Source organism: Salmo salar, chromosome ssa05 (genome assembly GCF_905237065.1).
Source record: "Salmo salar chromosome ssa05, Ssal_v3.1, whole genome shotgun sequence".
Taxonomy (NCBI): domain Eukaryota; kingdom Metazoa; phylum Chordata; class Actinopteri; order Salmoniformes; family Salmonidae; genus Salmo; species Salmo salar.
The window spans coordinates 56,494,220-56,511,176 of record NC_059446.1 but is presented as its reverse complement, the minus strand read 5'-3'; the positions used below and the strand labels follow the sequence as shown (position 1 = coordinate 56,511,176).

The 16,957-nt window shown below is 42.8% G+C and overlaps 1 protein-coding gene across 3 annotated transcripts; it reads left to right on the top strand.

Moving 5' to 3' along the window:
* The first annotated feature begins 277 nt into the window (after positions 1 to 277).
* lsr (lipolysis stimulated lipoprotein receptor) lies at positions 278 to 16,040 on the top strand. 3 transcript variants are annotated; one of them, NM_001141795.1, is given in 13 exon segments: positions 278 to 288; positions 1,636 to 1,683; positions 3,593 to 3,862; positions 4,082 to 4,117; positions 6,727 to 7,056; positions 7,247 to 7,366; positions 9,340 to 9,486; positions 10,190 to 10,393; positions 10,607 to 10,666; positions 10,945 to 11,073; positions 11,477 to 11,816; positions 11,935 to 12,409; positions 15,101 to 16,040. In NM_001141795.1, coding segments are annotated over 11 exon segments (2,055 nt in total). In that variant the 5' UTR covers positions 278 to 288; positions 1,636 to 1,683; positions 3,593 to 3,684; the 3' UTR covers positions 15,137 to 16,040.
* The last annotated feature ends 917 nt before the right edge of the window (positions 16,041 to 16,957 follow it).

The window sequence follows — 16,957 nt, the reverse complement described above, 5'->3', positions numbered from 1 at the left end:
GGCTCTGGATCTAGCTCTGGTACCAAAGAAACCCAGCCATAATGGATGGTGCAACAGGGTACAAGAGAGATGCAAAATGGACCATTGCTACCTACAGAAGAGATGAAGAGTCTCCGAATCTTAAATCTAACATGGCTCAAGGTCAGGAGGAACCCAAATGCCTCCCACTTCCTGTCACCCAGGGACTTCCTGTCACCCAGGGTGTGCGTGAACAAGCTCCTCGTCAACGAAATAAAACAACATTTTACAGAAGAAGAGGGGCTGGGATGGAGCATGTGAAATATACTGGTATTTATTTTTCTTTTAACTTGCATTGTTATGTGTTTGCTGTAGCAGTATGCAGTGGTGTAAAGTACTTAAGTAAAAATATGTGAAAGTACTACTAAAGTCATTTTTTATGGTATCTGTTCTTTACTATTTATATTTGACAACTTTACTACATTTCTAAAGAAAAAAAATCTACATTTCACTACATACATTTTCCCGGACACCCAAAAGTACTCGTTACATTTTGAATGCTTAGCAGGACAGGAAAATGGTGCAATTCACGCACTTATCAACCAAACATCCCTGGTCATCCCTATTGCCTCTGATCTGACACTCACTAAACACAAATGCTTCAATTGTAAATTACGTCTGAGTGTTGGAGTGTGCTCCAGGCTATCTGTAAATAAATAAAAAAACAAGAAAATTGCTTAATATAAGGAATTTTAAATCATTTGTACTTTTACTTTTGATACTTAAGTATAGCAATTACATTTACTTTTGATACTTAAGTATGTTTAAAACCAAATACTTTTACTCTAGCAGTATTTTACTGGTTGACTTTCACTTGAGTAATTTTCGTTTAAGGTATTTTTACTTTTACTCAAGTATGACAATTGGGTACTTTTTCCACCATTGGCGGTGCGTGGGTAAAATCACTGGGGAAGCCAAGCCATGTATTGTGATAATTGTGTTGTTTGCTCTATAACCTGTTAGTTCATATGCCTTGCGACAGTGATATATAGACCCAAGGCCGAGACAATAAGAAGACAGTGGCAGAATAAATTCAACCACACCTTTGTTTCGTCACAAAACCAGAGAGCAACCTCTGTCTGGTGAAGTCCACAATGCATATTGCATGTAACACACAGTTACATGACCTACAGCCTGGTCAAGCAAGTTAATGTTTCCGAAATTTTCTGACCCACTAAACAACTATTGATTTAGAACCACGAAGAGTTACTGCAAATTGCAAAGAAAACAGGAGCTGCCTCCACTCTTCCAGCACTATTTCAACCTCATCAAATCACCTATGCTTAGTCTATTACAGTGACAACTAAAAGATACCAAAAACAATTTAGTCCAATCAACGTAGGCTAAATATAATGTGGCTGTCCATGGTTCTGATTTCTGTGTGTGTCCGAAGGTGCACGTTCGTGCAAATAGAAAAATACATGTTGACTCACCCTACCTGTAGAGAAACACCAATGCCATCCTCCTCTCTTTCATGTTGAAACAGTTTCACTCTGTCATACAGTACACTGTGTTTGCAGTACTTCTGGAATCAATAACTTTGAACAAAATAGATGCTTTTGGTGCTTGTTAAAACAATTAAAACAAAAAAATAACCACAATTTCCTGTGTTTCCAGTGTTTCTCCAGTTCTTAATCATCAGTGCACTAATTCAAGACTCTGCTGGTGAGCTCTTTTGTCTGTTTGCTCTTTAAATGTTTTGAGAATCTTTTTGCAATGAAAAGCTCGATACGTTCTGATGTGTGTTTAAATTGATAGAGCAGCCAGTCATGTAAAGAGCTCTACTTGACTGACACACATGCAGGAAGTAGAACACTCTCAGGAACACTCCTGTAAGCGAGGCTGTGAGATCAGTTTAAATCAGTAGAGGGATTTTACCTCTCCCACGCTTTCACGGTCTCTTTCCTTCTCTCTCTCTCTCTCCCACTCTGTGTGAGATGTGTATTGCTTTAAACAACTAAGCAACCACAGATGTTTAGTTGTGCGGCATTTAACTATTCTTTTTGGATCCACCAATAAAAATGTCATGGAGATTTTAAAGTTAAATCCATCTAAACTCAGCAAAAAAAAGAAACGTCCTCTCACTGTCAACTGCGTATATTGTCAGCAAACTTAACATGTGTAAATATTTGTATGAACATAACAAGATTCAACAACAGACATAAACTGAACAAGTTCCACAGACATGTGACTAATAGAAATGGAATAACGTGTCCCTGAACAAAGGAGGGGGGGTGGGGGTCAAAATCAAAAGTAACAGTCAGTATCTGGTGTGGCCACCAATTGCATTAAGTTCTGCAGTGCATCTCCTCCTCATGGACTGCACCAGATATGCCAGTTCTTGATGTGAGATGTTACCCCACTCTTCCACCATGGCACCTGCAAATTCCCGGACATTTCTGGGGGGAATGGCCCTAGCCCTCTCCCTCCGAGCCAACAGGTCCCAGACGCGCTCAATGGGATTGAGATCCGGGCTCTTCGCTGGCCATGGCAGAACACTGACATTCCTGTCTTGCAGAAAATAAAGCACAGAATGAGCAGTATGGCTGGTGGCATTGTCATGCTGGAGGGTCATGTCAGGATGAGCCTGCAGGAAGGGTACCACATGAGGGAGGAGGATGTCTTCCCTGTAACGCACAGCGTTGAGATTGCCTGCAATGACAACAAGCTCAGTCCGATGATGCTGTGACTCACCGCCCCAGACCATGACGGACCCTCCACCTCCAAATCGATCCCACTCCAGAGTACAGGCCTCGGTGTAACGCTCATTCCTTCGACGATAAACGCGAATCCGACCATCACCCCTGGTGAGACAAAACCGCGACTCGTCAGGGAAGATAACTTTTTGCCAGTCCTGTCTGGTCCAGCGACAGTGGGTTTGTGCCCATAGGCGACGTTGTTACTGGTGATGTCTGGTGAGGACCTGCCTTACAACAGGCCTACAAGCCCTCAGTCCTGCCCCTCTCAGCCTATTGCGAACAGTCTGAGCACTGATGGAGGGATTGTGCGTTCTTGGTGTAACTCGGTCAGTTGTTGTTGCCATCCTGTACCTGTCCCGCAGGTGTGATGTTCGGATGTACCGATCCTCTGCAGGTGTTGTTACACGTGGTCTGCCACTGTGAGGATGATCAGCTGTCCGTCCTGTCTCCCTGTAGCGCTGTCTTAGGCGTCTCACAGTACGGACATCTGCAGTCCTCATGCCTCCTTGCAGAATGCCTAAGGCACGTTCACGCAGATGAGCAGGGACCAGAGTCAGTAGAAAGGCCTCTTTAGTGTCCTAAGTTTTCATAACTGTGACCTTAATTGCCTACCGTCTGTAAGCTGTTAGTGTCTTAACAGCCATTCCACAGGTGCATGTTCATTAATTGTTTATGGTTTAATGAAGATCTGTGAAGTTATTTGGATTTTTATGAATTATCTTTGAAAGACAGGGTCCTGAAAAAGGGACGGTTCTTTTTTTGCTCAGTTTATATGATCAACCTGCTCAGGAAAATGTAATATTCCAAATGTGTGAATTTTAATGTTCCTACTTTCTGCCTTTGTGTTCATCCATGCCTCCTTTTTGTGTTCTCAGGAAGCTGTTCAGCCTGCAATGACGACAGATGTGCAAAAGTGCAGACAATATATGGATCGAATGACACCCTATTGTATCAGAGAAGTAACCCCATGGAAAACCTCACAAGTTGTTCCACCACCTCTGCACCACCTCCTCAGAGTCAGAGATGCGTTGTGTGTCTTGCTGATACCAGAGCTATGGTCCTCTTTTGCTCAGACAGTGAGGAAGCAGCTGGGCCACTCGACTGGGAGGTTGATGGCGTCCGATTGAAAAACATCTCTATGGTTGGTAAGTATAACATATGGCTGAAATAAGACTTAATAGTGAATTAAAGCAATGTGAAAAAACAGATTTTTATATAACATTCAACCATCAGGATGGGAAATCTATCTTCAAAGTTGTATATTGTCTTTTGTTTTTAAAATGTGATTTGTTATTCTATAAATAAGTAATTAAAATACCCTTCCCTCAATTGATGTTTATAATCATGAACTGTTTTAATGACAGACTGCCCAGCCATGAAGACTGCTCCTCGTGCAACAGGTAAACATCTGTTAAAACACTGCTGTAACCATCTGTATGAAGTGGATTTAGGAATCCCAATCAAAACAATGTGAAAAGTGTAGGATACCATCACTAAAGATACTCAGAGTGAAAACTATGTAAAACAAACTTTCAAGGAAAATGCAATACTTGGAAGTCCACAAATTAAACTCAAATAGAAACCAACTGAAATAGAAATAAACTGGGTGGTCGAGCCCTGGATGCTGATTGGCTGACAGCCATGATATATCAGACCATATACCATGGGTACGACAAAATATGTATTTTTACAGTTTATAATAGCAATAAGTTGGTATATGGCTAATATACCACGGCTAAGGGCTGTGTCCAGGCACTCCGCATTGCATCATATCGGTATATTGGCCACCCTCCTCGGGCTTTATTGCTTAATAATTGAAACCCACAATTGAAAGGCCGCTTTTACTGGCATTTCACGCATAGGGTAAATTGCTTATCAACAAACCATCCTCACATCGAATCCCCAAGCTGGCAAGGTAAACATCTGTCGTTCTGACCCTGAGCAAGGCAGTTAACCCACTGTTCCCGGGCGCCGAAGACGTGGATGTCGATTATGGCAGCCCCCGCACCTCTGATTCAGAGGGGTTGGGTTAAATGCGGAAGACACATTTCAGTTGAACGCATTCAGTTTTACACTGACTAGGTATCCCCCTTCCCCTTAAAACAGTGTTTTACTAGGCCAGAAGCTTGAGATCGCCACATTTCTAATGCTTAGTATAGAGGGGGAATAAAAACAAGTTTCGAACTGGGCAATACCAACTATCACTCTCGGTAGTTTGAAGTGGAACGGGTGTATCCCAGGTCACGTTCAAAGGTACATTATCAATGCAGAGGGCGATAAACTGTAATTGGAAAAAAATACTATTAATGTTTTTTTTCTCAACACAATTCACTTTCAAATCTTAGGGGTGGCCAATGGAAACTAGTTTACAAGGCCACCCCTTGGATTCACATCGAACGTCCCCCTATTGTGCCAGAGGCTTGGCAATCTCACCTGTCAGGACCGCCTCCTACTCGCATACCTACACCGTGAGACAAAATGTCGGAAGTACGCCTATCTAGTTAAGAAAAAAATACAATACATGGTTGCGGTTTTGCAAGGTTTCTAATGGCTTTTATGCAGGTCTTGAATTCATTACTATACATCGTTTTTCAATTGAGGCTTTCAAATTGAAACTAAAATATACTCACTTCGGATCGAAAAATGTTCCTGACTATCGTCGTGACCGTCCTTATGGCAACAGGTAGGGAGAAGAAATGTAATGTTTTTCAAGGCAGGGTCATGGCCCAATTTAATCAATAAGTTAGTTACTGATGTGCGTATTTATTAATACTCCTTATTTTGAACAGTTTATATTATCTAATGTTGACTTATTTTGAAGTCGAATTCGTAGGGAAAAGTAGCCTTGTGCTCGATTGTTTTTGTTATCGTAAGAGGTAACCTGGATCTCTGGAGTTCGTTGTTTTATCAGGTGTTGGCCACCAAATGGTTAAATCTGTATTCATTTGAACGTTTATAAATGCTATTCATCTGTTGGCTTCATGACGTGCCCGAAATACTATGTTTATGTATTTTTTACAGTTTTGTGTAGGCTTTGTAGAATCACCACCTATAAGAAATATTGAGTGCTTTTCCTAAAGAATGAAAATAGCCCTATGTATTATTCAGATAATAATGAGTGATTTTGTGATTTATTAGTTAAATCACAGATTTCCAGTTCTCCAGTATATTTACATGCCAGAATATAATACATTAAGGATTACTAGAGACTTTCATTTTTAAGCCGGAATCATAGTCAAAGCCTTTAAAAAAAGGCTTTACTTTCAGATCATTGCTATTTTTTGTCTCCTGACATTTTTTTTTTGTACACACACGGCCTGGAATAAGATGAAGGGGTGTAATTTTGATAATATCACATGAATGATACTAGTCAGACTACCTCCCTACTCCAAATATAATATGTAACTGTAGCTCAACGGATTAGTCTATCTAGTAGGAATTCCACAGGGATGCTACCTTTTTGACAATTGAAGAACGGTGAAGCAATCTTAGCAAGTTGAAGTATCTGATATGTTCATGCCAAATGCCTATGTCTGCCTTATACAGTTGATACAATTTTACCCCCTATGAAATGAATAATTCAGTCAAAGCTGAACTATGACATCATCTTAGTGAGTCTTGACCATGGGGTCATCATCTAGGGCTAGGCTATTACTCAAATGTGGAGTTTTATTGATGGAACATGCCCAGCTGAAGGCCTTGGTGACTCATTGCATCCACTCTCTATGATACCGGTCTTTAGTTATGAAAGACCTTTGTGACTGTCACTTACAGACTGGTCAACTTCCCGCCACACCCAGAGTAGCTTAAATCTCACTCAAACAGAGCTGCTGAATTACCAACTAAATTATAAAATGTAACAATTAATGTACTCACAAGAAAAGTTAGCTGCCTTCAGTTAACAACAAACATTTTCTTGCGCACTGTTATGGGTGGTGAAGATATCTATCTCTACCTGCATGCATTCAGACAATCTATCCTCTTTAAAGACCCCCTATTCTCTCTCCAGGCTCCACCATGGCCATCTCTGTCCAGTGTCCCGTCAAGAGGTATGTGGTCATCCTGTTCCAGCCGGTCACACTCACCTGTAACTTCCAGACGTCTTCCACGCAGCCGCCCGTCATCACCTGGAAGTACAAGTCCTACTGCAGGGACCCCATCCAGGCAGCCCTGAACCCCAGCAGTGCTGACAACATCCTGTCCCAGAACAACCCTAACTACAACGCCAACATCGAGTGTGCCGACAGCGTGCGGACGGTGCGCATCGTGGCCTCCAAGCAGGGCAGTGCTGTTACTCTGGGCCAGGAGTACCAGGGGCGCAAAGTCAGCATCTTGAACAGTGAGTTTGGCTTTTAGTGATTTCAAATGTGATGTGTGTGTGTGGGGGGGGGCAAGCGCACCGGTGTGTATGTATGTGTGCCTGTCTCTCTCTGTCTCCGTGTTACTTCCATTACAAGACTCGTATACCACAAGGAGTCTTGTCTGTTGCCAGTGTCCCCTCCTCAAACACACCCTACTTGTCTCTTTAGACGCAGACCTGAACCTTGCCCAGACGGCGTGGGGAGACAGCGGCGTGTACGTGTGCTCTGTGGTGTCTTCTCAGGATCTGACAGGGAACAGCGAGGACTACACTGAGCTCATAGTGCTGGGTGAGTGGCTCCTATCCTCATAGACCCTTTTTAGAGCTCCCCTGACCTGCGGTCATCTATCCACTCTTCCACCACCACCCCTCCATCTCTCTACCAAGTCCTATACCACTGCTCCTCACAGAACTGCTGTCCTTTTGAGGAACAATCACTCATTTCCTCTGTGCTAGTTTCCCCTTAGTTCGCTTGGGTTTATTTGTTGAGTTAGCTGGACACCGTGTGGAGCAATGCAACATCTGATAGCAGTAGCAATCAAATGTAAAAGATCTTGAAAAGCCAAATCCAATTTTCAGGCAGTTCCACAGTTTCCAAATTTGCTATTTGATTCCTGGTTGTGCTTAATGAGACTGCTCAGTGACGTTTCTTCGGAAGGATCCATGACTTCTATTTTGAAGTGATTCGTGAATCATGAACCACTTAGCAGGGACTTCCAAGAAGGACAAGTTGTTTTGAGGGAGACTCAAGAGGGCAAATGTGTAGTCATTTATTGGAAAGATAGTTGGGGCTTTTTAAAATAATTGTGGCTTTCTTTCTTTCACAGAGAGAAAGTCAAATACCACTGATCTCCTGCCTGAGATTGACTTACTGGTTATGGAAGGTACTTTCCAATTTGCCCCTTATAATCAGTAGAGCCTAACTCTAGCCTAAGAGCCCTGTTTTTTTAAAGATAATATGTAAACTATGCCACTGTTTTATGTTCAGTTTCCGGTGAATAACATTTGGCCTGAACCCACAGCTTTGAATGGGACAACATATGGTCAGTGTGGTTAGAAAATGTAGTCTGAGAAGCAGCCTCCCTTGAAAAAGGCTGACAAAAACTAAGGTTTTGCTGGTTTGATTTATCAAGCCTGGTTTACTTTAACAAGCTTGTCGATGTTTTTATCAAGGTAGTTCGTGCAATGATTTTGGCTGTACTGAATCAAGCCTCTGTTTGTCAATTTTGAAACATTACAACACCTTCAAGGTCTGCTTTTTAGTATGAGGAGCCACATTGCTTAACATCTCAAAGTAATGCTCAACAGACAGCTAAAAAAAACCCACCTCTTTATAATTATCTTGTTTTGACTTGTCCTTGCATGGGAAGTCCCCTCACAACAACTTAAAAAACTGATTGTTAACCCTTGAAATGTAAAATTAGTTGGTTGCATTGATTAAAAAGTTATATTCAACTCTAACTTGCTTTTTCTCTCCTTCATGGTCGAGACCGCAAAAAAAAAACCTCTCAGCAGAACATAACTATAGCCCTAAAGGCTGTGACATTGCTGCAAAATATGAGGCCACTCAGCACATAGCTCTGGTCTGTTTTGTGTCGGCTCAAACCGCAAATGAACTCTTGTTCAGTCAGACTGCAGCCTATGACATTTATAGGCGATGTGTGGTTGAAGTGATTATGTCCTCTTTCACTATATTGGCAAATATTGTTTTTCTTTCCCGTGCAGCTAGCTCCCTCATCTCACTGTGTTATCTGGTTTCTCTGATGTCTGAAATGAACCTCTCGTGTAGATGCTCCAATGTTTACTGCTTGTCATTGTGACTTTTCACACAATACATACTGTAGCCTTTGCATACTAGACTGACCATTGGACTAGCCAAGCTACAGGTTCTAATACAAATGTTCATTTTTCTATACTAGGGCTCTGTTCTCCAGTGTTCTTGATAGACTTGTAAATTGTCATTTTCTGGTCCACATTTTTGAAGAAATTAGCTTTGTCAAGTTGGCTATTTGAACAGTAGAAGTCCTCCACTTCTCTGGTTTAAGCAGAGCCAAGGGAAACCTAGAACTGCATGAACAAGTGCTATGTAAATACAGAAACGTTAATATTCAACCACACTGATAGTCACCCAGAGGATGCAGAGATGTTTCATTTTGACTGAATGGCACACACATTAGCTTGCCCATACATACATACATACATACATAATTATAATATCTCGCTCTCTGTCTCGCTCTCTCTCTACTCTTTCTCTGTCTACAGACTGGTTGTTGGTGGTACTGGTAGTGTTTGGCTTCCTGCTGCTGTTGCTCCTCATAGCGATCTGCTGGTGCCAGTGCTGCCCCCACACCTGCTGCTGCTACATCAGCTGCCCCTGCTGCCCTGAGAAATGCTGCTGCCCCCGGGCACGTAAGTACCACTCTCCACCGCTCTGTAGAAAACCCCCGCCACCACCAGCCCTACATGTTCCTCTTCCGCTGGGCACAGAGCATCCTGCTTCCATTGCCACCTTCACATTAGTATGCCCTTTCCATTCAACCAAACTCATTTTTCTCATTCAGTTTCACTTGGCCAGTTTGTGACCCTGGCACTGTTTACCTTTCATTTGCCATTCTCATGTACATGTTATTTATACAGTATGTGCTGCTGCTATTGTCTTCTTGGGGCTCCCAAGTGACGCAGCGGTCTGAGCCACTGCATCTCAGTGCTAGAGGCGTCACTACAGACCCTGGTTTGATTCCAGGCTGTATCACAACCGGCTGTGATTGGGAGTCCCGTAGGGCGGCGCACAATTAGGTTTAGGGTTTGGCCCTGGTAGGCGGTCATTGTAAATAAGAATTTGTTCTTAGCTGACTTGCCTAGTTAAATAAAGGTTAAATAAAAATAACTAAAATACAGTTCCTAGAAAGACATAAGGTTTTGCCCACAACACACTAGTTGTATTGAATTTCATCATGACTTACAATTAAACACATTTTAACAGACCAATAAAGTAAACCCTGGCAAATTAAGTGAGCCCTCCAGAATATGCATTTACAGTATGCGACCTAACTACGACCTAACTACAACATTAATGTGTCGTAACACTGTGAATTGACTCCTCTCAATTCAGTGTACGAAGCAGGCAAGGCGGTGAAGTCGGGCATCCCCAGCCACTACCCCCCCACGCTCTACGCTCCCAGCGTGTACGCCCAGCCACCCTACGGAGGGGGCATGCAACAGCCCGGCATACCCATGCTGCCCCTACCCCAGGGGATGGGCGGCCCCCCACTGCACCCCAACGGCTACGGACGGGAGTACGACAGAGCCAGCTCAGGTGACTTACAGCTCCTCTCCAGTTTTAACATGACAACTAGCTAGATAAAAGCAAGGACTTGATGTGTGACTTTCGTTTCTCAGTTTTGTTTGGACTGATGCTCGTCTTGCTCTCAGATCTCACTACTGCACGTTTTCGCAGCAATATTGTTTTCAACGCTGGTGTGAGGAACCTTTTTGTTGACAAATCTCTGTTTTTGTTTTCTGTTTGTAGTTGGACAAGGCTCCCAGGTGCCTTTGCTGCATGACCAGGACAGTGGCGCAGGAGACCAAAGTGAGTAGATAAAATGCTTACTACAAAATCCTCAGTCTGTTTGATTATTTGTGATAATACATAAGTCTAACCAGAGCTATAGCTCAGCCCCCGAATCATCTCGGGGGGCTGAGAAATGTCAGCATATTTCATCTTGTCACTAGGGTTGGGCTCAGTACCATTTCCATTCAGTCAATTCACAAAGTAAACTGGAATTTTAGTTTACTTCCTGAATTGAAATGGAATTGAGACCAACCCTGCTTGTCACAATGTCTCATGATTTAGTCCCTCCTCCTCAGCTCGGAGTGGCTACCGTATCCAGGTGGACCCAGATGGGAACGCAACGCGGGCCATCTACTACATGGAGAGACAGCTAGCCAACCTGGACCCCACACGGTCTGGTGATACCGCTGGGAAGTACAACCGCTGTGAGTCTTACATGTACACATAAACACACCCATGCCAACTGTACTGTACTGCAGAGTTCGGGGCCTGTAATCACAAAGAGCCTCAGAGTAGGAGTGCTGTTCTAGGATCAGTTGAAACTTTTAGATCATAGGAGACGCTTTTTGAATATGGTCCCTAGGCTCGTCTCTTAATCAATGTTGTGTTTTGTGGTTGTTGTTCAATTGAAAGGGTCAAGTTTTCGTTCATTTCACATGGAGCCTTCAACTGGCTTCATCAACTTTAATGTGTTGTAATGTCCTTTGATAGGGCTTTTTAACTCTGACTCGTGCTTGATCTCTGTCTGTCTTTCTTGGGCGTTTCCCCACCCTCTTCCTTTTTCCTTCTTCTCCCCCCCATCTTTCGCTCTCTCTCGCTCTCTCTCAGTGGATGGGGGGATGAGCGAGGTGAGCTCCCTACACGATGACCCCCGGGGCCGTGGCGGTGGCCGCTCCCAGGCCCCGCCCCTTGCCACTGTGTACGACCAGGACGAGGCCATGAGCACCATCAGCAGCGTGTCCACGCACGGCCGGCGGGGGCGTGACGACTACCCACGGCGAGGAGGTGGGCCCTCCCCCCACATGGGGGCCCAGGGACGCGCCCGTTCCATGGACAATCTGGATGACATCGCCCGCCGAGACCGCTACCCCAGAGACCCCCGGGATCCCCGCGATGACTACCCTCCCCACCACCGTGACAGAGGAGAAGGAGCCAGAGACAGGAGAGGGTGAGGCTCTTTATTTGGTTCCTCTCTCACTCTTTCTCCTTCTAGTGCATGAGCCTTACTTCTCAGAGGTCAAATCTGGGGAAGATAATGATTCAACCCACTTTTTTTCTCCTCTCAGCTCGGATGATGACTTTAGCAGCCGCGGAGGCTACGACCGCGGCCGTGACTTTGACGACCGCAGACGGCGCGAGCCCTCTCCTGACGACCGTCGCCGCGGAGGCAGCCCGGTCAGCAGTCTCCAGGGGAGACACAGCCGTAGCCGTGACGACCTAATGGCCGTCGAACGTGATCGGGAGCGTGGTGGCGGCCCTGGTGGTAGGCGGGACGCCTACGATGATAGCTTTCTGCGGGAAGCCATGGAGAAGAAGCGTCTAGGCGAGCAGCAGAGGGCGAGGAGCCGTGAGCGCCTGGACAGCGACAGCGAGCGCTCGGACCGAGGCAGGGCCCCCCGCGGACCCCCTCCACTCCCCATGTCCCCACCCTCCGCCTACCCCGACCGTCGCTACGATGACAACTATCCAGCCCCTCCCCCACCTCCATACATTAGCGATGACGAGAGCTTGACGTCATGCAAGAAGAGCAACCTGCGCAAGGTCAGTCATTCATCACAGAGTTTTGCATATGGGTACTGAGCATTCAGGGTGCCACTCAAGGCCACAGCGTTATTTACTGCATTGCCAAAATGCCTCATTGATTGTTTCATTCATAGAACTACTTTCATCAACATAGTTAAAGGGATACTTTGGGATTTTGGCAATGAAGCCCTTTATCTACTTCCCCAGATTCAGATGAACTAGTGGATGCCCTTTTTTATGTCTCTGCGTGCAGCTTGATGGGAAAGCTAGCATGCTGTAGCATTTGTCATTGCGCTAAAGCTAGTTAGCATTTGCTCGCGAAAATACCACAAACTTCGTTCATACAGGATGTCGTGACATAAAAATGTTATCCACGAGTTTTACCTAAACATCAGACTGTTACCATGTTTATTCCATGGATAATCAGTCAAAGAAGTCACTGTAAAAAGACGCAATAGTCTCTACAAGCCAGAATGTTGACAAAAATGGTCCGTGCTATTGGTCCTTTTGCCGGAAGGTAGTGGAGATCAAATGTCCACAGTAAAGTATTGTTTACCCAACTTTTTGCGGCGCCGGTAGGTTTATGTTGTATGTATTTTCCATTTCCTGATGCAGTTCACGTGATGCACAATATGTAAAGAATATCCGAATGTAACCGAATGTTGTCGACTGAAGTACATTCCCTCACAATCATTTGGAAGTGCTTGTGAAATCTGCTAGCTGATTGCGTGCGATAACGTTCGTTCTGTGCTTCGGTTAACCTCTATGGGCTAGCGTCCCCCCCGTGGTGCACTCCATCAACAGCAGGTGCATTTCAAGAGCGGCAAATTTGAAACCAAATAAATGTCAAAATTCAAATTTTTCAAACATACAACTATCTTACACCCTTTGAAAGATAAACATCTCCTTAATCTAACCACGTTGTCCGATTTCAAAAAGGTTTTACGGCGAAAGCATAAAGTTAGATTATGTTAGGAGAGTACATTGACAATAGCTGTGTGTAATGTTTTGTCAATTCAAAGACAGGGTCACCAAAACCATAAAACCAGCTAAAATGATGCACTAACCTTTTACAATCTCCATCAGATGACACTCCTAGGACAATATGTTAGACAATGCATGCATTTTTAGTTCTATCAAGTTCATATTTATATCCAAAAACAGCGTTTTACTATGGCATTGATGTTGAGGAAATCGTTTCCCTCCAATAACCGGCAGTCAAGTCAGCACCACAAATTAAATAATTAAAATTAGAAAACATTGGTAAAATATTATATTGTCATTTAAAGAATTATAGATTTACATCTCTTGAACGCAATCAACTTGCCAGATTTAAAAATAACCTTACTGGGAAATCACACTTTGCAATAATCTGAGCACTGCGCCCAGAAAAATACGCGTTGCGATACAGACTAGCCGCCATGTTGGGGAGATCTAAAATCGAAAATACTATGTAAATAATCCATTACCTTTGATTCTCTTCATCAGATGTCACTTCCAGGTATCACAGGTCCATAACGAATGTAGTTTTGTTCAAAAAAGCTCATCATTTATATCCAAAAAGATCTGTGTTGTTAGCACATGATCTAAGCCAGCCGGACTTCTCGTCATGAACGAGGGGAAAAAATATATTTTCGTTCGTTCAAACATGTCAAACGTTGTATAGCATAAATCATTAGGGCCTTTTTTAACCAGAACATGAATAATATTCAAGGTGGACGAATACATTCTCTTTTAAAACGTTTTGGAACGAGGGTACCCAACATGACCTCGCGCGCCAGAGTCTAATCGGCCATCACCGTTCCATGGCTCTTGTTCGGTCAGATCTCATAGTAGAAGATTCAAAACACTTTGTAAAGGCTGGTGACATCTAGTGGAAGCAATAGGAAGTGCCAAAACATTAATCAGCCCCTGTGTGTTTCAATGGCATAGGCTTAAAGGTAATTCAACACATCAGGTATCCACTTCCTGTCAGAAAATGTCTCAGGGTTTTGCCTGCCAAATGAGTTCTGTTATACTCACAGACACCATTCAAACAGTTTTAGAAACTTTAGGGTGTTTTCTATCCATATATAATAAGTATATGCATATTCTAGTTACTGGGTAGGATTAGTAACCAGATTAAATCGGGTACGTTTTTTTATCCAGCCGTGAAAATACTGCCCCCTAGCCCCAACAGGTTAAGCTCGGCCATTGTTGACATATTGTGCAAGTAGCGTGTGAATTGCACCATTATTGAAACTACAAACCGATATACAGACCAGCATACTGAAAGTCTGGTTAATAACAATACTCTGGATATTTTGTGTCAGATTAAGGTAAAGTATGTTCAAATGAAGTTTATTCAGCATTCTGACTTGGGATGGGACTGTTCACAAAAGGGAGCCTATATGTTAGAGACGAGAGAAGAGTCTTCCACTCTCGGATTCGTAGAGGCTACAACGAGTTCCTCTGACTCTGGGGAGGTAGATAAAGGGCTTAATTGCTAAAATCCCCAAGTATCCCTTTTCATGCTAGTTACAAAAGTTGTATAATCATGTTTAGCATAACAAAAAAAAACATATCCAGATCTTAGTTTTGCCAGAATTGTGGTGGTATGTTTTAGCAGGTTTTTAGCTTGTTGTCTCTAGACTGGTTGTAATGCATTATAGTACAGTACCAGGCCAACTCATCATTCTGTTTGTTTCAACTCTTTTTCTTTTCTGACAGAATGGAGCCGTGAGTCGGGAGAGTCTGGTGGTGTGAGACGTTCAGTATCCACCAGCGTCCCGTAACACATTTACCAGTTGTCTATGTAAATAGTACTAATGTTGCAAACTTGCTACCGTGATTTTATATTCAATGCCTAAACTCAAAATTTGAAGCTGGATATTTATGTACAAATGACCTTATTGGGGTAATTTAGTAATTGCGTGCTTCATATTTACTGAAGACATTGTCAGCCTTATGTCCTCTCAATTCTTTTTAATGTACAGAATAGCTCTAACTGAAGTGCTAAGTGTAATGTGTGGTTGAACATACCGAGGCTTCATTTAAGTAGCCTACGCTGGAATGGCAGTAGCCAAAGTAAACCGAAAAGGGCTTTCATTCACTCTTTTTAACCATTCATTTTCACCTTAGTCATCTTACAGTCAATGTGAGTATGAATGTGAGTAACCCGGAGCTTTAAGATTCTAAAGCAAGTATTAATTTTAACTTTATTGAAAATTAGATCATGTTGTACATTTGAAATGGAATAGATTTTATTAGGGCGGGAGATAGCCTAGCGGGTAAGAGCGTTCTTCACTTAGTCGCCGTGCCGACTAAGTGAAAAATCTGCCGATGTACCCTTCAGCAAGGCACTTAACCTTAATTGCTCTGTATAAGAGCGTCTACTAAATGACTAAAATCGAATAATAGCCATGTTATTTTTACATTGCGTTTATCATCGTATTTAGAGTTTTGGATTAGTTTTAACTGTCTGTCCAGCATGTATTTGTCATGAATGTCAGCCATAGGCAGATTATATATATATATTTTACATTTTACATTGGTATGAAAAACGAACTTACTGCATTGTTGTACAGTCTACTTGTCATACCCACTGTCCGTGCTGTGTTTACTGTGATTTACAACAGGCGTCATTTTACAATAAATCTTTTTCAAAATGCTCAGTGTTTTTTTTTTCTATAACATACAGTCTATGGGGCGAACTTCTACTTAAGTCAAATATTCACTTAGTTTCCAATTGACATCAATGCATGACAAAGTGAAAATTAAATAACAGGCAATCTGACGTGCTGTTCTAGGAGGTACCACCGGATGTCACTGTCTTGTTTCTGCGGCTTGAAGAAGAGCTGTTCGCTGAGGGAGTATCATGCAGGGAATACAGTATGACATACAGAAAGCACACTAGTATTTCAGTATTTGTTTTTGTCTTTATGGGTAGCTACTATTTGACCACATGAACATCATAACCATACGTTGTCTTTCCTATTTCCATAGATTGAAATCTTAAGGCCATTCCCATTGCATGTCCAATTTCCATGTTCAATGTCTGCCAATATGTATACATGATGGATGTGGTGTAACACTGTGTCTGACTGAAGGGTGCCCTCTGTTTATACCTGATTGAAATATGTTCAGGATTTGAATTGTTGCCACATTTTGTTATGGCAAGTCATGAGGATTGGTACTGTACAAGGTAAGAACCCTGCTGCCACCTGCTTGGTACGTCAGCTCCAGCAGCACACCAGATTTTGCTGTGTCATCCTGCTTTAGGATAGATCGAATGATATGAAATCAAATATGCAAACTATAAGAGTTTCATATAGATAATTATAAACCGAGTGATTCGAGCCCTTTATGCTGATTGACTGAAAGCCGTGGTATATATTGAATAGTGTTTCACAAAGAAAGCCCAACTGTCTTTTAATAAATGTTATTCACTCACTACAACCTGCCTGCCACTACAATGTAATGTTTTGCCTATATAAAGAAAGCGGTTTATGACAGATTTACTCTATGGGTATCAATACCTATTACACGTAATACAACTGATACAGAATTGTGTTTTCCCTTAGTTTT

Bases quoted from the DNA above. Each gene is read 5' to 3' on its own strand.
- lsr (XM_014200580.2), top strand. From the start codon at position 5,361: ATGTTCCTGACTATCGTCGTGACCGTCCTTATGGCAACAG. The intron at 11,817-11,934 runs GTGAGGCTCTTT...TTCTCCTCTCAG, and splicing joins GGAGCCAGAGACAGGAGAGG to CTCGGATGATGACTTTAGCA. The intron at 12,410-15,100 runs GTCAGTCATTCA...CTTTTCTGACAG, and splicing joins AGAAGAGCAACCTGCGCAAG to AATGGAGCCGTGAGTCGGGA.